At 50.5% G+C, this 23545-nt stretch overlaps 1 protein-coding gene across 1 annotated transcript; it reads right to left on the bottom strand.

The window, feature by feature from the left end:
- Positions 1-4967: 4967 nt before the first annotated feature.
- LOC131560160 (zinc finger protein 22-like) lies at positions 4968-5789 on the bottom strand. The gene is made up of 3 exons (XM_058808823.1): positions 5715-5789; positions 5422-5564; positions 4968-5238 (listed from the first exon to the last, which is right to left on the bottom strand). Exons 1-3 carry the CDS (start codon positions 5787-5789, stop codon positions 4968-4970), a joined length of 489 nt encoding a protein of 162 aa, XP_058664806.1.
- Positions 5790-23545: the final 17756 nt, after the last annotated feature.

Below are 23545 nucleotides of genomic sequence, written 5' to 3' on the forward strand. Positions count from 1 at the left end.
AGGTCAAACCAGCCAGACCTGTACTGTATTCCTTTGTTTTTATGGGGCCCTGAAGTGTCACAATAGTGCCTTGGTTCTGTGGGGCTCCACACTGCCACAACGGCTCCTTGATTACAAGAAGACCTGAAACATCACAATGGACCCCTTGTTCGATGGGATCCCACAGTGTCACAGTGGCTCCCAGGTTTCACAATGGTCCCACTGATTCCATGAGGCCTTGCAGTGTCACAATGGTCTCCATGGTTCCCCAGGCCCCACAATGTCACAGGACTCCTCTGTTCCATGAGCCCTGCAATGTCACAATGGACCTTTAGACCCTGGAGGTTTGCAGTGTCACAATGGTCTCATTTTGTCTCCACAGTCTCACAATGGTCCATTGATAACAGGAGGACCTACAATGTCACAATGGACCTTTGCCTCCATGCATCCCTGCAGTGTCACAAAGGCCTCTTGGTTTCACCAGGCCCCATAGTATGAAAATAGTCCTCTTGGTTCTGTGGTGACCCCCAGGGTCACAATGGTCTCACTGGTTCCATGAGGCCTCACAGTTTTCACAATGCTTTGCTTATTCCATGGATCCTCATAGTGTCACAATGATCTCCATGATTCCATGAGTCCCCTCAGTGTAACAATGATCTTCTTGGCTCCATGGTGCCCCAGAGTGTCACAATGGCCCCTTGGTTTCATGAGGCTGTGAAGTGTCACAATGGCCTCTCCATGATTACATAAGGACTTCAATGTCACAATGGACCTTTGGCTCCATGGGGTCTTGCTATATCACAATGATCCCTACATTCCATAGAGCCACAGAGAATCAGCACGATCCCCTTGGTTCCATGAGGCCCAGCAATGTCACAGTGTTCTCCATGATTCCATGAGGCCCCACAGTGTCACAATGGTCCCTTGGTCTCACAGGGCCCCACAGTGTCAAGATAGTCCCATGGTCTCACAGGGCTCCAGAGTATAACAATGGTCCCTTGGTGTCACAGGGCCCCACAGTGTCACAACGATCCCTTGGTCTCACAGAGCCCCACAGTGTCACAATGGTCCCTTGGTTCCATGGGCCCTGTGCTGCTGCATTCCCCCCTCCCCTTCTCAGGCCGCCCTGCCAGCTGAGAAATGCTCCTTGGGCCTCAGCCTTGGCCAACAGCCCCTGGACTCAGCTCCTCTGCAGCTCATCACAAACATTGTCTGCTCCAGGCACTGCTGCTGCCCAACCAGCTCCTGGTTTCTGTAGGAGCAGCCCTGGGAACTGTTTTTGTTCCCTCAGTGGCACAACATTCCTGTTCTCACACTGCCAAAGAAAGCTGTTGATGCCAATTGCGGCCAGGATGAGCCATTGCTGGGACTGAAGCCCCTCTCTTGGGGCCCTGCACACAGCACTCCAAAAAGAGCCCTTGGAGCTCTCCTGGGCCAGCAACTCCCTCTGAGTGGGGCCTCTCCCAGCTGGGAACTCTCCCGTTTGCTGCACTCGGGGATCCTGAACAATGATGGAGCCTGGGCTGATCCCCCCAATCCTCCAGGCTCAACCGTTTGCCCTTTGCTGGGGAGATGCCAAAGGATCCACAGTGAGCATTGCCTGCCCTCAGGGGAATTTCTTACAGGTGTCTTGCACTGACTCTTTGTGTCTGTGTGTACATGGGAGTGCCTGTACTAGGGAAATGTGGCAGAAATGCTGCTCTCTGAGGGCTTGGAGTGCCTTGGATAGCTGAGTCAGTCAGGCCTGTAAGTAAGGTTACATCATGACAAATAAGTTATGAGGTTTTTTTTTTTGCAAAGTTTACTATGTTATAAGCTAAGTTGAATATTGTTTAATGTTATTCCACTAATAAATCCTTAAGTCATTGATTGTAAGTGAGGTTAAATTCTGTTAAGTGCTGTTCTTTTCCTAAATTGTGAAGTTGAAGGTATCAGTTAAGGTTAAGGTATCAGTGAAGTCCTGTTAAGTTTGACCTTTGTCAAGCTTTTATTTCTTTATTCATTTTATCCTTGCCCTCACTGTCCTTGTGTCTCACACACACTGGTACAGTTCTCAGCTCATTTCTGGTTTGATTGCCTGGATTCTGTTTGGTTTTGTTGCTGCTTTGATTCTTTGGTGTGCCTGAAGTGTCCAGTCAGGAGCAGAGTGACTCTTGCCAAAGAACTTTGTGCTGCTGTCCCTTAATATTAAATCTGGTTTTTGCTGATCCCTTGCTGGGGATTTTTTCAGCGCTCTCAAGCCCTTGCTGGTAATAGGGTGAAGGAGCCCTGGCCCAGGCTCTGGCCCTGGGGGACACGGGGACGCTGCCGGGGGGTCCCTGTCCCCCTGTGCCACCCCCAGGGCCCCGGCCCCCCGGCCCCGTGTCAGGCTCTGGGGTCGATCTCGTGGAACATCCTCTGGGGGAGGCTGCGGGGCCGGGGGCGGGGGGACCCGGGGGGACAGGGGACCCTGCTGTGCACGAGCAGGGTTGGACTGCTCTGGGGGGAGCTGTGAGGGGACCGGGGCAGAGTGACCTCCCCAGGGACCTCACACAGCCCCTGTGTTGTCACACTGCTCCTGTGATGTCACAGCCCCTATGATGCCACACAGCTCTTTTGCAATGTCACACAGCCACCAGTGATGTCACAGCCCACTCTGGGTTGTCACACAGCCCCTGTGATCTCACACAGCTAACTATGAGATGTCACCCTATGATGTGCTACATCTGCTTTGTGATGTCACAGAGGTCTCTGTGATGTCACAACCTGCTCTATGATGTTACACAGCCACCCAGTGATGTCACAACCCACTCTCTGATGTCACAGAGCCACCCTCGATGATGGCAGAGACTGCTCTGTTGCCTCACACTATGATGTCACAGACAGCTTTGTGATGTCACAAACCCCTCAGTGATGTCACAAGACCTTTTCTGTGATGTCATACTGGCATTCTTTAATGTCACAGCACATACTTTGAACCTCACAGTCAGCTCTATGATGTCATCCAGCCATGCCATGGTGCCACAGCCTGCTCTGTGATGTCACAGAATACCCTCTATGATGCTGTAGCTGCTCAGTGACTTCCACAACAAACTCTCTAATGTCATAGACCAATCTATTGACTTCAAAATTGCTTCCTAGAGCACTATATTTTAATAATTGATAAAGCTCCTGAACTGTGGAGTAAATAACCCGGGTTAAAATCTTTCTGTCCGATCATGATCAGAATCAATCAGAGATGTATTTATATAAATATATCTGGTATTCCATCATTAATCCTGTGGGACAAATTGGGGTAAAGTTCAATTCCACCTCTCCAATCCTTTACACATTGACCTTTGATAAATTCTTGGGCTGGGATTGGATCCAGCTGTTCCCAGGCTCCTCTCTTAGAAGGAATTTTAGTAGTCTAGGAGCCCTGCAAGGGTTTGAGGATCCATGGTGGCTGTTGGGTGTACTTTCTGCACCTCATGCACCTCATGCACCTCATGCACCTCATGCACCTTCATGCACCTCATGAGTTTCTCCAATAAAGAAATAAAGCTTTTTCCTGAAGCTCCCACTCTGCCCATGACAGGAACCCCTGTGAGTGTCTGGGACATCCCGGCTCTTTGGCAGCCTGGGCACTCCTGAGATGTCACCGTGGACCCCCATGAGTGCCTGTGACAGATCTGTGCCTTTGCAGCCCAAGGTCCCCTGGGATGTCACCATGGAATGGCTGTGACTGCCTCTGACCACAGGGCCCTTTACCACCCTCAGAAAGCCCTGGGAGGTCTCCATGGAGCCCCTGTCTGTGCCTGGGACATTCCAGCTCTGGAACAGCCTGGAGACTCTTGGAATGTCCCCACGGAACCCCTCTGAGGGCCTGTGACAAATCTGGTCCTTAGCAGATAACCATCACCAGGCCCCTGTTGCTATGGTCAGTTTCCATGGCAACCATCACCAGCCTCCTGTTGCAATGGTCAATCCCATGGCAGCTCCATGGAGACCCCATGCCGGAGTGGTTGCCATGGACACCAGCTCAAGCCTGCAGCCAGAGCCCGTTGCCATGGCAACCATTGGCAGTCCCATCCCCAGGCTCATGGGATCCCAGAACCAAAGAATTGGCTGAGCTGGGAGGGACCCATCAGGATCCTCCAGTCCAACTGCTGGCCCTGCAAAGGACACCCCAACAATGCCAGCCTGGGCCTCGCAGCGCTGTCCAAATGCTGCTGGAACTCAGAGAGCCCTAGAGCTGGGACCCTTCCCTGGGAAGCCTGGGCAGGGCCCCAGCAGCCTCTGGGCAAATCTTTTTCCTGACATCCAACCTGAGTCTGCCCTGACTCAGCAGCAGCCGTTCCCTCCACTCCTGTCCCTGGGCATCAGAGGGAAGAGGTTCCCACAGCCCCAGCCAGGGACACACTCCCAAGGCTGTTGCCATGGCCACCAGGGCTGGGACCAGCTGGGATGCTCGGTTTCCACGGGCTGGGGTTCAGGAATGGGATTCCCCAATTTCCTGCTCCTGCTAAAACCGCGCTGCCCTCTCTGCCCTCCTGCCTCCCATGGAAAGAACAGAAGGCAAAGATCCCAGGCTGGGATAAGAACAATTTATTGGGAACAGCAACAAGATAAGGAACAAACAAAAACAGAAATGATATTGATAACAGAAGGGATAAATAAAACTGTTTACAGGGAAAACTAATACATCAATAACAGGCTCTTCCTGGTGATGTATTTTCCCTGCCTTGAAGGGACAACCTTCTCCTCAGGGACAGAGAGAGTCCATTACCTGCCCCTGGCAATGACCTGAGGTGGGAGTGAATGTAATTACAGGGCCATGGCCAGACCTTCATGTTTTTTCCATCCCACATCATGTCTTTGGCAAGGGCAGGAAAAGAGACAGGTGTCTTCCCAGCATGGATCATGGGGAACATGGATCATCAGGGCTCTTCCCAACGTGGATACTCAAATTATTGGAGTTGGGGCAGTGCACAAAATCCTCCTGCACTTGGGGCATTGGAGGCCTTCCCTTAGTGGTGCCTCCATTGGTGACTGGTCAAGTGAGAGCTCTGGGTGAAGCTCTTCCCACTGGGTACACTCATAGGCCCTTTCCCCAGTGTGGATGCGCTGGTGGGTGATGAGGGTGGACTTTCCTTGAAGCCCTTCCCGCAGTTGGGGCAGCGGAAGGGCGTCTCCTCTGTGTGAATGCACTCATGCAGGAGAAGATTAGAGCTGCTCTGACACCTCTTCCCACAGGAGGGGCACTTGTAGGGCCTCTCCCCAGTGTGGATGGGCCAGTGCCTGATGAAGTGGGAGTTGTGCTTGAAGCCCTTCCCACACTCAGGGCAGGGGAAGAGCCTCTCCTCTCTGTGAATCTGCTGGTGCTGGAGGAGACTGGAGCTGGTCCGAAACCTCTTCTGACACTGGGGACACTCATAGGGCCTCTCCCCAGAGTGGATGCGTGGGTGCCTGATGAGTTCTGACCTGTAGCTGAAGCCCTTCCCATACTCTCCACACTCATAGGCCCATTCCCCGGTGTGGATGCGTTGGTGGCTGATCAGGGTGCTGCTCTGCCTGAAGCTCTTCCCACACTCCAAGAACTTGTGGGGATTCTCCCCATCCTTAACCTGCTCATGGACCACCAGCTCTGAGCTCTGGCTGAAGCTCTGTCCACCTTCCTGGCTCAGGCTGGGTCTTTCCTACTCAGAGCACACTGGGCTGGGTTTGCAGCCCCTCCTCCTGTGGGACCTCTGGGGATTTTCCTCCCCGTTGAATACCTGTGCCCTGGAGTCCCTCATAATGGCCTCTTCCTCCAGGTTCTTCCACGGGGATTTTTCCTCCCTGGTCTCCATCCTCAGCTTCTTGTCTGGGGGAGGAAAGACAAGGAGAAGATGGGATTTGCCTCCGTGCCAGAGGAAAGGGGAAGGAGATCCCCCCAGTGCAAGCCCGGTAGGATGGTGTTGGCAGCAGGTTTGTCCTGCAGCCAGGGGCTGTGCTGGGCTGGGAGATGGAGCAGGGGGAAGAGGAGAGAGGGGGAAAGGGGCACTGAATTCCTCCTCACCTTCCTGGGTGTCCTGGGGCATCCTCATTTTCCTCACAGCCTCCTCTTCCACATGGCAATGGTTTGGGAATGGGAAATCCTGTTTTTGGCAGAAAACAGCAGATGAGCACATTGTTTTTTTACTGGTTTGAAGGCAAACCTGGGGAAGGGTCTAAGCCAGAATTACAATTTGATAAGAAAATTAAGATCAAGGCAATGATACCGAAAAACTGCCTTAAACTGACAGTCAGGATATAACCTGACACCCTGTAGATAAGGTTGGTGGCTTCAGTCCTATTAAATGGTGGCTGCAGTCCTGTGGGAGAGGTGAACGTGGTTCTGTCAGAGCAGTGATCCTATAGAAGTATCTGGCCTTTCTCTGAAGGTCCAGTTCTGGTTGTGGAGCTCTTGTCCTCTGGGAATCCAGTAGGCAAGCTGCTCATGGTGTGGAGTCTCCACTTATATCCAGGTAGGAATGCTTGGATCCTCCCCCTGAGCAGAGCATCTCACAATGGGATAATGGAATTTTATCAGTCCTGCAGTGACACTCAATGGCCCATTCACAGAAGATATCTCCCCTGGAGGGCGTTATCAGGGCTGAGTCGTGGAAGAGATAAAGAACATTGCCCCACCTGTTTATAACAGTTTATGGAGATGGTGATTGAAAACATGCATTTGGTTACAGCTTGCATTGCAACCTGAAACAGTGGGGTAATCCTTGCTCAGGGGGTGAACACCACCCCCCTTACCCAAACTGGCTCAGGTGCAAAACCCCCACCCTGGGAAGGGCACACACACAGGGGACAATGTCACACTTAGCCTGCTTCAGGGGAGGTCTCTGTCTCTGTCACTCCCTTGCTATGCCCTGCTTTCCTCTTTCTTTTAACTCTCTCTACATCACATTTACTGTTCAATAAAATCCACCTTGGATTTGGTCTCATTAGCACCTTAATTCGGGAAGAGGCATCTCTCTAGTAATTTTCTTAACCAGATTGAGACATTATTTTTATGCAGTGAGTTCAGGGCACTGTTGTCTGACCCCAGGTGCCTTTGACAACAGCATGGTTCCCTCCTCTGAGGAGGTTGTGGTTCTCTCTGGAAGAAGTCTTGGAACATGGACGCAGCTTCCTCTGAGTCACTTATGGAAGAACTGATGAGGAAAATGGCTGTTGTGTGTCTGGATTGTAAAAAAAATATTTTGTTGTCCTTCCTTGAAAAGTTTGTTAAAATCACTGGAGGAAAGGGAGCAAATGATACCAGCGAGACTGAAAAGGTTCATTCACTCCAACGTGAAGAACACAAGGCTGCTAAAAGTCCTACAAGAAGCCCAGCTCAAGTAGCTAAATTCCCAAATAACTCCAGCCAGGGGTCTCTGGGAGGATTCTTTTGAGGAGTGTTTGGAGCTGGCAGATCCCGGACTCCAGCCCCGGATACCTCCAGGCTCCCTAAGAGGAGCTTTTTCAGGGGCAGAGGAGCTGCGATCGCCCCTCAGGAGGGTCCCGGGGGGGCCACGTGGAGATGGCCAGGTACCAACGGAGTGGGATATTGGTTTTGGGGATCCCCGTGAGAGCCGGGGCTGTGGAACGGGGGGACCCCCGGGGCGGGGAGAGGGGAAGGGGCGATACCGGAGCTGGGGGACCCCCGGCAGCGTGGAGATGAGGCGGGGACGGGACCCCCTGACCCTGACAGGGGTGTCCTGGGGTGACTTCATAGTGCTCGTACCCCCATCAGTTTATTTAGCCCAGAAATGAGTTCTGTGCCTTTAAGGCTGGTTCTGAGAGCCAAAGGGAGGAGGAAGAAGCTGCAGTTTGTTTTCAGAAACTGCACTCAGTCCTCCACATTCTGGCTTCTGGATGGACAGACAGCAGGACAGGGTTCTCCTTTGCTTTTAATCAGTTTTTAGGTCTCTGAGGCAGAGAAGTTCCCTGGACTTTGATTTTTCTTTTTCTTTGGAGCTGTTTAAACCTGCTCTGGACTGAACAACCAGAATACCACCAGCAGCTCTTCCCTGAGGCCCACCGGGATAAGCCTGGGCCTAGGCATTTCCAGCGCTGGACAGACTGATAAGAGACTGATAATAGACTGATAAGAGACTGATAAGCCACTGATAAGGCACTGATAAGACGCTGAGTGTGCGGAGCTACAACCAAAGGAGGGACTTTCTGAGTTTGTCATCTATTTTGGAGCAGCAGGAAGTTTTATTGCTTAATATTGTTCCATTTTTGTGCTGGTGAATGCTTTGCCTGTAAAATAAAGTTTTTTTCCACTTTTCTCTAAGGAAATATTTTCCCGGACTGGCTGAGGGTGGGGCTGCTGAATCGGCATTCTAGAGGAAACTCCTTTTGGAGGGTTTCAACCAAATTTGTCCTAAACCAGGACAGGGTGGTGGAAAGAAGAGGGAACCCCAAGTGGCTGGATTGAGGGGAGGCTGGAGAGGGGGACCTTGGGACCCCAGAACCTCCCAGAATCCAAAAGCAGGAGCCTGGAGAGGAGGGATCCCAAGGACCGATGGAATCTCCACCAGCCCTGAGATGGGGGACTAACCATAACCCAAGAGGGATGACTGGAAATGGGAAACTCCTGGTGGCTTTTTTTTATTCACTCTTGATTTTTGGACATCAGGTGTCTTCTAGAAATGGACATGGGTTGGAGGAGTCCACAGCCCAAGGCATTCACACCTTGTTTTTCCCCAAACCAGGATTTTCCCCAAACCTTCCCACTGTGACATCCCCCCTGTCCCTCTCTGGGTGAGCTCAATCCCAAACCTGACCCCAATCCTGGTCTCAGTCTCACTCCATGTTTAGACACACTCACAGTTCTGTATTTAATCTCATCCCAGTCCCAAACTCATCTATCCCAACCCCAGCCCTAAAGTTAATCCCATGTCTAGCCTTAACCCCAATCCCAGCTCTAATCCAAATCTCAACCCCAACTCCAACCCAGCCCCAATTCCAGCCCCTTCCTAAATCCTCAGCCCCAAACCAAATCCCAGGTTCAGCCCTTCTGGGGGTTCGGGGGTGTCTCTGTCCCTCTGACCCCGATGATGTTTGGGTGGGGTCACAGCAGGGCTGAGAGGGACAGAGACCCCGCTGGCGTCCCCTGGTGTGAGAAGGTGGGAGAGCCCCCCCAGCCCCGAGCACCCTCAGCGGTGAGAGGGACACAGAGCCCCTGGTCCCCAGTCCTGCACAGACATTCCCTGAGGCCAGAGGGATGGAGATCCCAAGGGATCCCCCCCCAAGTATCCCCCAGGGCGAGGGGACAGAGAGCCCCAAGCATTCCCTGGGCTGAGAGGGACAGAGACTGCCCCAAGCACCCCCTGGCAAAGGGGTGAGAGGTAGGGAGACCCCCCAGGCATTTCCTGGGTGGAAATGATGGAGACTCCCCTGGGGAATGGCCTGGGGTGACAGGGACAGGAAAACCCCCTCCCAAGCATCCCCCAGTGCAAGAGGCACAGAGCCCCCTTGAGAATCCTCTGGGCACTGGACAAAATAAATTTAGCAGAAATAAAACTTGATTCTGTATAAATCACTTTGATGAATATTTGATTTTCCCACAAGTCACATGTGAGTAAAATGCAAAAAAATATTAATGAACTGACAGTACAAGCAATTTTGTGGGAATTCCAAGTTCCACTGGTTCCTGCACAGCTCCAGCTCAGCTGCTAGCACATTCTGATAAAAGTGTTAATTCCGCCCAATACAGATATCATTAAAAGGAAAGGAAACTCTTTGTAGCTGTCACAAAGGCGAGAGGGATGAAGACAATAATGGTTCTTACATTTTGCAAAGAATTCAAGCCTGGGAATTCGGGAGTTATTTAGGAATTTGGCTACTTCAGCTGGGCTTCTTGTAGGACTTTTAGCAGCCTTGTGTTCCTCAGTGTGGGGTGAATGAACCTTGTCAGTCTCACTGGTAACCATTACTTTCTTTCCTCCTGTGATTTTAAAAAACTTTTCAAGGAAGGACAACAAAATATTTTCTTTACACTCCGGACCCACAACGACGATTTTCCTTATCAGTTCTCCCATAAGTCACTCAGAGGAAGCTGTAGCCCAGTTTCCAAGAGTTCCTCCAGAGACAGCCACAACCTCCTCAGAGGAGGGAACCATGCTGTTGTCAAAGGCACTTAGGGTCAGAGAACAGTGCCTAAACTCACTGTGCCAAAATAATTTCACAGTCTGGTTAGTCGGGTTAGGAAAATTGTTAGAGAGATTCCTCTGCCCCAATTAAGGTGATAATGAAACCCAGTCAGGCTCCCATCAGCTTCCACCAAACTAAAATCCTGTGATCCCCCTGTCACACCAGCAATAGAAAGAGATTCTGTCCCCACATGTCTTGATGGGATTAATGTGCATTGCGCACCAGTATCAACCAAAGCTTTGTACTCTTATGGTTCCGATGTGCCAGGCCAACGAATCCACAAAGACCAGAAAACACGATTTTCCCTGGCCTCTATTTGGCTAGAGGCAGGGCCCCTCTAAGCCTGGTTATCCTTCTTTCCCTGGGCATATATCTTGGATGTTCCTTCAGTGGGATCAGACATGTCATCATCATCATACCTGGCAGTTCGGCTACAGGCAACTGGAGCTGCTTTCCTCCTGGTGACTTCCTTCAGTTCACGCACCCGTGGTGCCAGAATAGCAGTAGTTTTTCCATCCCACCTTCTCATGTCTTCTCTGCAATCACACAGGAAGAACCACAGCTCAGCTCATGGGGTGTACCTTCTCTTGCCATCTGGGGAACATCTGCCTTGGATACCAGAACCTCTTATCTGTACTGCTGAGATTTGGAGAAGGTCTTCTTTAATCTCCTCTCTGAGCTTCTTATGATTCTCCTCTATCTTACCCTCTAAGTTCTGCAGACGTGTTTCCACCGCTGCGATTCTGGCATGTGTCGGGCCATGTACAGCATCTGCATATGCTCGGAGCTTCCTTGCCATATCCAGCACAGTCTCATCCCTCTCATCCCACTTCATTATGGCTAAGGCAGAAGCATATTCATGTGACCCATTTCTTGGCACACAAGTTTCCACCACATCACAGATGTGCATGGTACTAAGTCTGGATTCCTAGTTGTTACGTCATCTGAGAAGACAATCTCTGCCACTGCCATTTCTCTCAGGCTTTGGATCCCTTGTTCTATGGTCTTCCATTGTGTTTGCTGCATATAAAGATCATCTGCACACAGATATCTTTGTGCAATACTTTCTATGACCCCTGCCCAGAGGCTGTGAGTGTTAGCCCCCGCTCATCATTCCTTGGTTGATGACAAGATCATATGACAGGGATCCCAAATGCCTCACTTCAGTGCCAACCAGAATTGTAGCCTTGCCCGCAGTATCCCAGAGATGGACTAACCAACTAATTATGGATTCATCAGGTCGTCGGGTGTAATCCTTCCGTAAGCCACAAAGGTCCTTCAGGGAAAAGGACTCAATATTTGCATCTGTTCTTGCACCTGCTGCTTGGACTCCTGATTTTATGTCAGGAGACATCGAGGTTCCTTCTCCTGTATCACCATCATCATCATCATCCACTGGTCGATTAGTTTTTTCCGTCCATTTCCCACTTCTAGTACTGGTAGCAACAGCCATGGGTTTAGATGCTGGCTTAGGCTCACTATCTGACTTGGCTGCTGGCTTCGAGCCTGGGCTGTTGGCTACAGCTTGAGTGACTGGGATAGCTGATTTATCTCCCTGCCCCCCCTGCCTCTGTCTGCTCCCCTACACTATCGAACAAAGTGCGATAAGCATAGGCCAGGGCCCAGCTTATTGCAATGAGCCTTTTCTCCTTAGAATCATCATGGCACTTCTCTTTTAGGTATTTCCCCACTTCTGCTGCATTCTGAATTTGTTCCCGTGGAAAATCCCAGTCTACAGGTTCAGAAAATTCTTTCAGGGTTTGGCCTATATTTTCCCACTGTCCACACTACTCAGGATTTTTCACGCCTGCATCTACTTCTGGGTCAGGGGTCTCACCAGCTCCTCTGGATATCTCAGCCCTCATTCTAGAGAAGCTGCAGACCATATAGAGGAAGCTTACCAGATTAAATACCAGAAAGATGGTCTCTTTAACATTCAGGGGAAACTGAACATTCTCAAAAAGTGACATAACCTATCCAAAGGAGAAGAAGGAAAAGGAAGGTTGGAAAGTCTCATTCTTGGCTCCACCTCTAGCAGACTGAGTGTAATTACTAATAAATTCCCAAAACGTACTACTGGAATTGGGATGAAGGGTAGGATGAAGAAACCACAAACCATACATATCGTAAACAGACGCCAGTATCTTTGTAAATGCTTTATAAATCATTATCACCAAGGCCAGCACAACAGCTATTCCAATCCGTACCCCTCTACCGTAAAAAATTACTTGTTATGGACAATAATCCTAGTGACCAGAATGGAACCTCAAAAAGGTCTATAGCCCAGAGCCCCATGAAGGCTTTCACCCCCAGAGACATCAGGGGTTCAAGCAGCATGGCTACTAACTGCTTTAACAACAAAAAACACACAATTAATAGAGCTTTTTTCCACCTTTTCCAGCCACGCGTTGGGCGCCAATTCATGTATTTGTCCAGGTTTAGAGCAAATCTGGGGAAGAAGCCCCCAAAGGAGCTCCGGTGGGAAAAGCAGATCCAATTGGCCCCTCCCCCCAACTGGCCCGGGAGGAAAAAATACCTCCTTGGAGAAAGGTGGAAAAAACCTGCTTATTAAAAAATAAAACCAAAACAATATCAAACAATGAGACCCCTTGCCACTCCAAAAGAGATGACAAACTGAGAAAACCCCGGGTTGAAGCTCAGCTCACTCAGTCTCTGATCAGTCCCTCCGGTGCTGGAATTGCCACAGGCCAGGCCCGGCCCGGTGGACCACAGGTGCAGCTGCCGGTGCTCTCCTGGGTGTTCAGTCCAGAGCAGTTTCAAGAGGTCCAAAGAAAAGGGAAAAAAAACAGTCCAGGGAACTTCTTTGCCTCAGCTAGCTAACACTAACTAAAAAGCAAAAGAAGAGCTCTGTCTCACTGTCTGCCCATCCGCAGACAATAACAGTCCAGGAGGAGGAATGTGGGGGAGTGGAGTGCAGTGTCTGAAAACAAACTGTGCGCTTCTTCTCTCCCCCACCCTTCACTCTCTGGAACACTCTTAAAGGTGCAAAATGTATTATACAACAGAAACAGAATGAGATGATTGGGGATAAAAGCATCTTATAGTCAACCCAGGACACTGTCCTCCTCTTTTCTCTTTCTTTCCAGATCTCTCTCTACCTCATATTTACTGTTCAATAAAGTACACTTTGGATTTGGTTTCGTTAGCACCTTAATTGGGGCAAAGGCATCTCTGTAACAATTTTCTTAACCAGACTGTGACATTATTTTGGCACAGTGAGTTCAGAGCACTGTTCTCTGACCCCAAGTGCCTTTGACAACAGCATGGTTCGCTCCACTGAGGAGGTTGTGGTTCTTTCTGGAAGAAGTCTTGAAAACTTGGACACAGTCCCTCCTTCCTCCTGGGGAACTTATGGGAGAACTGATGAGGAAAATGGCTGTTGTGGGTGCCATGTGTAAAGAAAATTTTGTTGTCCTTTCTTGAGAAGTTTGTTAAAATCACTGGAGGAAAGGGAGCAAATGATACCAGCGAGACTGAAAAGGTTCATTCACCCCCCGCTGAGGAACACAAGGCTTCTGAAAGTCCCACAAGAAGCCCAGCTCAAGCAGCTAAATTCCCAAATAACTCCAGCCAGGGGTCTCCAGGAGGATTTTTTTGGACAGTGTTCGGAGCCGGCAGATCCTGGACTCGAGCCCCGGATATCTCCGGGCTCCCCAAGAGGAGCTTTTTCTGGGGGAGAGGAGCCATGATCGCCCCTTGGGAGGGTCCTGGGGGGGCCACGTGGGGATGGCCCAGTACCGATGGGGCGGGACATTGGTTTTGGGGATCCCCGTGAGAAGTGGGGCTGTGGAACAAAGGATCCCCGGGGTGGGGAGAGGGGAAGGGGCGATACCGGAGCTGGGGAGACCCCCGGCAGCGTGGAGATGAGGCAGGGACAGGACCTCCTGACCCTGACAGGGGCATGCCCTGGGGTGACTTCATGATGCTCGTACCCCCATCGGTCTGTTTAGCCCAGAAATGAGTTCTGCACCTTTAAGGCTGGTTCTGAGAGTGAAGGGGAGGAGGAAGAATCAGCAGTTTGTTTTCAGATACTGCACTCATCCTCCACATGCCAGCTCCTGGATGGAAAGAGGGCGGACAGAGCTCTCCTTTGCTTTTAGTTAATTTTTAGCTCTCTGAGGCAGAGAAGTTCCCCCAACTGTTGTTTTTCTTTTTCTTTGGTGCAGTTTAAAATTGCTTGAAATGGAACACCCAGAACACCACCAGCACCTCGCACCTGTGGCCCACCAGGCTGGGCCTGGGCTGGGCATTTCCAGTGCTGCAGGGACTGATAAGAGACTGATAAGACACTGAGTGAGCCCAGCTACTGCCCATGGAAGGACTTTGTGAGTTTGTCATCTCTTTTGGAGAAGCAAGAGGTTTTATTGTTTGATATTGTTCATTTGTTTTGTTGGTGAATGCTTTGCCTGCTAAATAAAGAGATTTTTTGCAATTTTCTCCAAGGAAATATTTTTCTGAATCAGCCAGGGAAGAATCTGCTTGAATCTCCTGTCTAGAGAAACCCCTTTTGGGGATTTTCTCCCAAATTTGCTTTAAACCAGGACAGGGTGGTGGGAAGTGGGGGGAGCCCCAAGTGGCTGGATTGAGGGGAGGCTGGAGAGCAGGACCCCAAAATCCCCCAGAATCCCTAAGCAGCCCTGAAGAGGGGGCATCCCCAGGACCCATGGGATCCCCACCAGCCCTGAGATGGGGGACTAACCAGAACCTGAGAATGATGAGACCGGAAATGGGAAACTCCGGGTGGGTTTTTTGATTCACTCTTGATTTTTGGACATCAGGTGACTTCTAGAGATGCACTTCGGTGGGAGGAATCCCCAACACAAGGCATTCACACCTTTTTTTTCCCCAAACCAGGATTTTCCCCAAACCTTCCCACTGTGATATCCCCCCTGTCCCACTCTGGGTGAACTCAGTCCCAAACCTGACCCTGATCCTGGTCTCAATCTCAGACCATGTTGAGACACACTCACAGTTCTGTATTTAATCTCATCCCAGTCCCAAACTCGTCTAGCCCCAGACCCAATCCCAACCCCAGCCCTAAAGCCAATCCCATGTCTAGCCTTACCCCAGTCCCAGCTCTAATCCAAATCTCAGCCCCAACTCCAACCCCAGCCCCAATTCCAGCCCCTTCCTAAACCCTCAGCCCCAAACCAAATCCCAGGTTCAGCCCTTCTGGGGGTTCGGGGGTGTCTCTGTCCCTCTGACCCCAATGATGTTTGGGTGAGGTCACAGCAGAGCTGAGAGGGACAGAGACCCCCCGGCCTCCCCAGGTGTGAGAAGGTGGGAGAGCCCCCCAGCCCCGAGCACCCTCAGTGGTGAGAGGGACACAGAGCCCCTGGTCCCCAGCCCTGCATAGGCATTGCCTGAGGCCAGAGGGATGGAGACCCCCTGAGCATCCCCCAGGGCAAGGGGACAGAGACCCCCGAGCATCCCCTGGGCTGAGAGGGACAGAGACTGCCCTGAGCACCCCCTGGCACAGGGATGAGAGGAAGGGAGACCCCCCAGGCATTCCCTGGATGAAAATGATGGAGACCCCCTGGGGAATGGCCTGGGCTGACAGGGACAGGAACAACCCCTCCAGCCGCTCCGAAGCATTCCCAGGGCATGAGGTACAGGGACCCCTCAAGCATCCTCTGGGCACTGTGTTATAAATAAGAAGCTTGACTAGGCCAATATTCAAGCAGAAATTAATTTATTAATTAATATGCTAAATTATGAGCAATACAGCACTGGGTACAGTGGGGGAAGTTTTCTCTCCAACTGCACACCGATAGTTGAGGCTCACAGGTATTTATAGGGGTACGCATCAGCTTTCTCAGCAGTTCCAATTCCGAATTTTTACTCATCAGCAGTTTCTATTCCAAATTTTTACATCCCAATTCTATACCTATTGTGAATTAGTTTTTATCAAGATATATCCCAGAAAGGAGTGTCCCCATATGGTGGTGGTTCGGTTTCTGAAAGAAGGAAGAAGTCTCCCAGATGGTGTGGTCCAGATTCCAGATGTGGATCCACCTTTTATTGCAGAGACTATAAATCTCATAACAATGATGTCGAGCTTCCCTTGGTCAAAACTATAAATCTTGAGTTGATGTTCATCTTCCTTTCTTAAGCTGCTTTTCACTGTTTTGTTAAGGCATGAGATAAGCATGTTTCCTTTATATATATTATAAAGCTATAGTTTCAAAGATCCTTACTACAAGCAATATTCTAAAATTATACTTCAAAAGGTTATTATTGCAAAACTCTTTCAGGCTTAGCTACAAGAAGAAAGTTAATGTCAAAGAGTAACATCCTTAAAACTTTAATTCAAATGCTCCTAAATCAACTTAAGACTTATAAAGGTTAATTATGAACAAAAGATAGGTTCAAAGGCCTTCTTCCATGCTTTACTTTCCTCAGTAATTGTTAGAATTCGTCTTTATAACTGTCCCATGGTCAGTTTCCACACATACCACAATCACAAATACAAACGTTGCCTGTATGTACCTGACATGAAACACAGCTTTGTATTTCACAAGGGGGCACAGGGATGGCTCCTGTGAGAAGCTGCTGGAAGCTTCCACCATGTCTGGCACAACCAATTCCTGGTGGCTTCAAAGATGGACCTGCTGCTGGCAAAGGCTGGGACAGTTACAAATGGTGGCAATGCCTCTGCGATAACAGATTGAAAAAGAAATCAAAATAGAGATTGTGGCGCAGTTTTAACTCCAGTCAGAGGAGAGCAGAGGGAGAACATGTGAGAAGAACAACTCTGCAGACATCCAGGTCGGTGCAGAAGGAGAGGCAGGAGGTGCTCCAGGCACTGGAGACCCAGGCACCTTGCAGGAGAGCCATGGAGAGAGGGGCCCTGCTCCCAGGCTGGAGCAGCCTGTTCCTGGAGGAATGCACCCCCTGGAAGAGTGACCCATGCTGCAGCAGTTTGGGAAGGACTGTTGTCTCTGGCATGGACTCACACTGCAGCAGTTTGCAGAGGGCTGCTGCCCCTGAAATGGACTCACATGGGAGAAGCTCCTGCAGAACTGTCTCCCTTGGGAGGGACCCACAGTGCAGCAGGGGAACCACTCCTCTCCCTGAGCAGGGCCAGAAGCCATGGGTGATGAACTGACCATAACCCCCATTCCCTGTCTCCCTGCACTGCTGGGGTGGGAGGTAGAGCAGTAAGGAGGGAGGTGAGGGGCTTATTTTATTTCCCCTTTCCTTGCTCTGATTTTGTTAGCAATAAATGAATTTCACATCTCTAAGCTAAGCCTGTTTTTCCCAGGACAGTATTTGATGAGTGATCTTGCCCAATCCTTATCTCAACCCATGAACCCTTTATTAAATTCTCTTTGTCCAGCTGCAGAGGGGAGTGAGTGAGCAGCCCCCATGGATGCCTGGCATTTGGCCTGGGTCAAGCCACAACACCTTGGTACCACAGGGTCACAATGGACCCTTGGTTCTATGGGGTCTCATTGGTTCCATCAGGCCCTGCAGGGCCACTTCATTCAACAAGGCCCCAAAGTTTCACAGTGGTCTCCAGGATTCCATGAGGCCCTGCAATGTCAAAATGGACCTTTGGATCCATGGGGGCCCACAGTGTCACAATGGGCTCTTTTGGTCCTTCAGCTTCACAATGGCCTCTCAGTTCCATGTGTCCTGCACTGTTCCATGAATCCTTAGTTCCATGGGGTCCTGTAGGGTCACAATGGTCTCCTTGGTTTCATGGTGCCACACTTGCCATAATTTCCATGGTATTCCAAGTGCCCTTGGATCCCAAGAGGCCCCACAGTGTGACAATGGCCCCTTGCTTCCATGACACCCTGTAGTGTCACAATGGTGTCCATGATTCCATCAGGCCCTGCAGTGTCACCGTGGACAGTTGGTTCAATGACACTCCACACTGTCACCACGGCCCCTTGCTTCCACAGAGCCCCACTGTGTCACTGTGGTCTCTTTGCTTCCAAGGCTCAGAAGTGACAGAGTGACCCTTTGGTTCCATCAGGCCTTGAAGTTTCAAAATGGTCTCCATGGCTTCATGAGTACCCCCTGTGTCACAAGAGACTCTTGGTTCCCTGAAGTTCTTCAGTGTCACAACTGACTCCTTGGTTCCATGAAGCCCTGCTGTGTCACAATGCCCATGGTTCCATGAGTGTCCATGGTGTCACCATGGTCTCCTTGGATCCCCAGTATCACCATGGTCTCCTTGGTAGCATCCAGGCCTTGTAACAAGAGACCGGGAGACATTCTGTGCCTTAGATGAAAGGCTGCAGAACTCATGGTTGTGAGGCTGTGTCACTGATAAGAAACAAAAACCACCTGAATCTGAACAACAAATATCATCTCAAGTACCTTCAATCCCAGCCTCGACAGAGGCAGAAAATACAAACAGAGATTCCCCAGTAAATTGAAAACAGGGACCATATTTGGAATGCAGGCAAAATGCATTCAAGTGCATTCGAATGCACTCACTATGATGGGGAGGTGATGATCCCCTATTCCAAGAGAGAACTTAAGAAGGGCTGACTATTGAAGGAACTACAGAGAACCACAATATAAGAAAAGCAGGGAGCAAAGGTAATTCTGGGATAGGCAGACCAGAAAGCAAGAGCAGATGAGCCAGTGCAGTCCCCACCAAGAAGATCACGTTCACATGCGGTGGGCAGCAACCCCATCAGGCCGTGTCACCATCCCCTGGTACAAGGGGGGTCACAATGGTTCGTTTCACTGATCTCAGGGTGCAAAGACACACAGCAGGGGACTTTCAGTATTAACCAAAACAAATACACCTTTTATTGAGTGCCCACAGCAGATGCAGCACAAGGATTAGAATTGGGATAAAGGATAGAGAGACAGAGAAAAGGGGGGGGAAATAGCTGCCAACAGAGAGATTAAATCTTTGTGGTCCAGCCAATAGATCCGTCTGGTCATATCGGGGAGAGTCTCAAAGCCTTTGGTTAACTCAGGGCTCTTTTATTATCTACTGCCAGGAGGGGACCAGGATGGCACATGGAGGGAACAGTGGAGAATAAATCCATTGGGAACAGGTACAGACAGTCCAGTTCTGAACAGCACAAATCGGTGCCAGCAGTGAGTGGGGCCCGTTGTTTCAGGACTGGTTCCTATGGGAAACCTCCTGCTTCCCATGGCAGACATCCAGCTCTGGTCAGGCCAGCACTCCTGGGTTAGAATTTGAAGGGTCTCAGTGTCAGTCCTTGGGGAGAGCTTTAATCTCCGTCCTTGACAGCGGCTGTGAGGCCGATGAGGGATCTTTGGACCGTCTCTTACAGACTGACATTGCAAAACATAAAAATAATTATTCATCTCCCCTTAAAAGAAAATTAACTGAATTAATAAAATTATAATTATTTTTCTTATTTATAGTATTATTATTCTAAATTTGTATTACCAAATTTGAATGTTTTTAATAAAAAACCCATACCATTTTAGAAAGCAAAAAATTTATTGGTCACTGGTTCTAAGTAACATGATTCCCTTTGTGATAAATAGGTATGATTCGTGCTGATAGAAATTGAAACAGTAATCAATATTGATACAATAATTAATATTTGAGAATAATAAAACAGTAATAGTTAAAAGTTGTAATGCCAAAGAAGAGAGGGAAAGGAGGGGTTCCACCCACCCCCCCTTCTCAGCAGATGTTCTCAAGGACCACAGGAAAGAAGCTGAAGATACAGTTGCTAAAAATGACCAAGAACCTGGTTGGGTCCAAGAAAATGCTAATTATAAGGGACTTATTGCTTTGATATGTAAACACAGTGATATGTTAGTCTTGGCTTACATTGTACTGGCTTGGTGCGCATGTGTAACCCAAAGGTGAATTAAAGGACAACGAAGAAGACTACAGGGCCTTCATCAGTGACGACCCCCAAAGACTTGTGCGACCACCAAACCGAGTGGTGGCACAAGCGTGGTAAAGGTGGTAATGAAGGCGGAGACAGAAAAGTGACGAACCGAAAATAGGAGGAGATGGCATTGACACATGACATATAGGGGTTACTTTTACTTGGCAAGCTTGTACATGAAGTGGCAAAGGTCATTGAACCCTGCCCTCCATAGCCCGCGGTAGTTTTTGCTTATGCGCTAATTTTGGAACCAAGTTATCCCTTATTTTAATCGAATTATATTGTATCCAATTTTATATTTTTCATCTTAATTATTTCATTAAAATTGTTACTACTTTTAATATTGTTTGGTTTTTTTTAATGATGGGATAATTGGACAAACATACCACCTTCATTAATTCACTGTCCTGTGCGGCTCTCGATTTCTTCTTTATGCTAATTACAACCATTTTAAATCCTTTTGTCATCTTTTTTATCATTTTCACAGACAGAGTAAAAAAGGCCACTTTGGGGTCCATGGAGACATTTCTGGGGATCATTTGGGGCAGTTCAGGGTCTGGGAGGGAATTCAGAGAGAACTTGAGGGTCTGGGGGACACTTGCAGGAGCCAGGTGGGTACTTGGAGGTGCACTCAGGGATTCTGAGGGACAGTTCGGGGTCCAGAGCAGCACCCGGGGATCCAGGGTGGCCCTTGGAGGTCAGGGAGGGGAATTTGGGGCCCTTCAGGGTCCGGGTGGGCCCTTGGGGGGCTCTGACTGGGATCTCTGGGGCGCAAGGGTTGATGGGAGTTGTAGGCGACGGTCTAATACGGTTAAACAGGGCCGCGGAGCATCACGGGAGTTCAGACGCAGCTGCAATGGCTCTCAGTGGGGCGCGGGGCATGACGGGAGATGAAGTCCCGGCTGGAACAGGGCTGGACATACCCCGCAGAGCATGATGGGAGCCGTAGTCCCGGAAGTGGCTCCAATGCTTTGTTAGGGGTCCGGGAAGGCTCTTCGGGGAGACTCCTGCGTCCGAGCCGCGACTTGAGATCCTGGGGGAAACGTAAGCGGTTCAAAAGAACTTGCGAGGAGTTCGAGGACCTCTAACAAGGCTCTTTAGGGTGCGGGGCACGGCAGGAGTTTTAGGCGCAGGACTGTGTTCTGAGGGGCTCGGGCCGCGTGGGTGGAGAGGAGATGAATTCCCAGAAGTGGCTGTATCGGGCATCTGTGGGGTCGGGAACACTGACGGGATCCGAGGAGGCTTTTTTGGGGGTCCCGAATGGGCGCTGAGGGGGCACTGAGGGATCCTGGAGGGTCTGGGGGATACTTAAGGGACAAAGAGGCGGCGGATCCTGGATGTTCTGTGGAGCGCAGGGCATGACGGGCGTTGTAGTCCCGGCTCCAATGGGGCTCAATTGGGCCGCGGAGCATGACGGGAGTTGTGGCTACCATAGGCACCGTCCCCGAGTCTCCTATCTCTGGCGCTGATTGGCTTCGAGAGATGACGGGCGGGAGTCTCGGCAAATGGGATGTGGCAAAGGCGGGAACGGCCCCTTCAACCTGTCCAGTCCCTCCCATTACAGCCCAGTTCATCCCAAGTACAGACCAGTACAACCCCAGTACAGCTCAGTTCATCCCAAGTAAAGGCCAGTACAATCTCAGTGCCCCTCCAGTCCCTCCCAGTGCAGCCCCGTCCCTCCCAATAACCCTGAGTTTATTCCCAGTCCCTTCCAGTTCCCTCCAGTGTCATCCACAGGATGCCCCAGTGTCCCCAGTCTTCCCCGCAATGGCCCCAGTGTCTCCAGTATGTCCCAGTTTGCCCCAGTGTCACTCTCAGTGTGTCCCAGTGTCTCCCACAGGGTTCCCAGTTTTCCCCAGTATGTCCCAGTCATCCCCAGTGCTTCCAAGGACAGTTTCCTTTCTCACGGTGGCCGTGGCAGCCAAACCCAGCAGTGGGGTCAGTGCAGTGCCCATGGCCACAGCCCCTTGCAGGGGCCCAGTGCAGCTTGGGCTGATGATCCACCCTCACAGCTGGCCCAGGGCAGCTCTGCAGTGCCTTTGGTGGCACCTGGGGCTGGCACACACCTGAGCACTGTGTCTGTTTGCACTGGGGAAACTCAGCGGTTTGATATTGCTGCAAAAAGTACAAAAAGGGAAAACCCCTCTCAGGCTGGGTGCAGCCAGCTCTGCAAGCACAGCAGGGCCCAGGGCAGTGAGGACAGACAGGATGGGGCTGGGCAATGTGGAGCAAGGTTGTCCACACTGGGTCAGAGCTCCAAGCACAGCTTCTGTGAGCAGGCCAGAGCTGCTGAGGAGAGACCCTGGCTCAATGTCAATCACAGAATGCTGCAATCACCTCTGCTCTAAAGAGAAATTTAATAAAAGACACCCTTTAAAATAGGAATGTGTATTTTATTACTGCTCTTTGAAATCTTTCTCCATGACTGGACTAGGAACACTTTAATGACCCTCTCAGGGCTTTGCTGTTGTTTACTTCAGACTCAGTCCTTGAGAGTGTTTTGAAAAAACTTCTCAAGAACACAAAGTTAAATTTAGACTCCAAATTTTCTTGAACTTTTAATGGGTCCCACTGAGAGACACGACTGGAAAAATGTCCCCAGGTTCCAGTTAGAGCAGAACACTGGAGGCAGTGATGACAGCTGAAGACAAGCAAGGCCAAGGTGTCTCTGGTGCTGAGCACACCTGGATGTGTTTGAGGAACGCAAAGGGCCAAGACCTGAGCCCCAGGGCCTGGCCAGGCAGATCCTGTCCCTCCCTCCTTGCTCAGGGCTCTTCCCGGGATGGGCACTGGCATGTGGGCATGTGCAATGCCAGGGACAGGAGCATGGGGTGGCCCCTGCCAGGCTGCTGAGCAGGGACAAGGAGGCAATGAGGCCCCGGCCCTGCAAGGGTCACTTGTCTCCTGCTGCTGCCTCAGGCCCAGGCCCAGCAGCCATGGCCAAAGTGCTGCCCAAGTTGGCTCTGGCAGGGCTGTCTGGCAGCTGCTGCCCATCCCTGTGCCCTGTGCAGCCCAGGCTGTCCCACGGTGTCCCTGCCCTGTGCCTCTGTCCCTGCAGGCTGTCGGCATCCCCCGGCTGCCCCACCTGGCTGGGCCCTTCCTTTGCTGACAGCTCTGCCTCCTGCCTGCCTCTGCCTGCCCACACAGAGCCTGGGGGTGATACCAAAAGGGTTCATTCCATTTTTACCCTGCCTGTGAACTTTCAGCGCAGGAACAAGGCATGCAGGGGCTGCTTTCCCAGCAAGGATGGTTGGAAGAGAAGATGAAGACATCTAGCTCAAGGGTGCAGGGATAGAGAAAACAAGGACTGAATCTGGGAACTTGGGGTGGGTTTTATGGAAATGGATAAATTTTAATTCACATTTAGTGACTGTATAGAAGCAACACGCTGGTAGAATTACATGTCCATGTGAAGTTGGGAGTTATCCCTCACTAGAGCTCAGGCCTGAATAAATGACACCCTCTGAAATGGCAAATTCATGTACAGGGACAAATCAGCTCTGTGCTCAGTGGAGTGGAGACTGAGGACAGCAGAGGAGACCTGGGAGGGATTGAAGGGAGGT

Source organism: Ammospiza caudacuta, chromosome 7 (genome assembly GCF_027887145.1).
Source record: "Ammospiza caudacuta isolate bAmmCau1 chromosome 7, bAmmCau1.pri, whole genome shotgun sequence".
NCBI lineage: Eukaryota > Metazoa > Chordata > Aves > Passeriformes > Passerellidae > Ammospiza > Ammospiza caudacuta.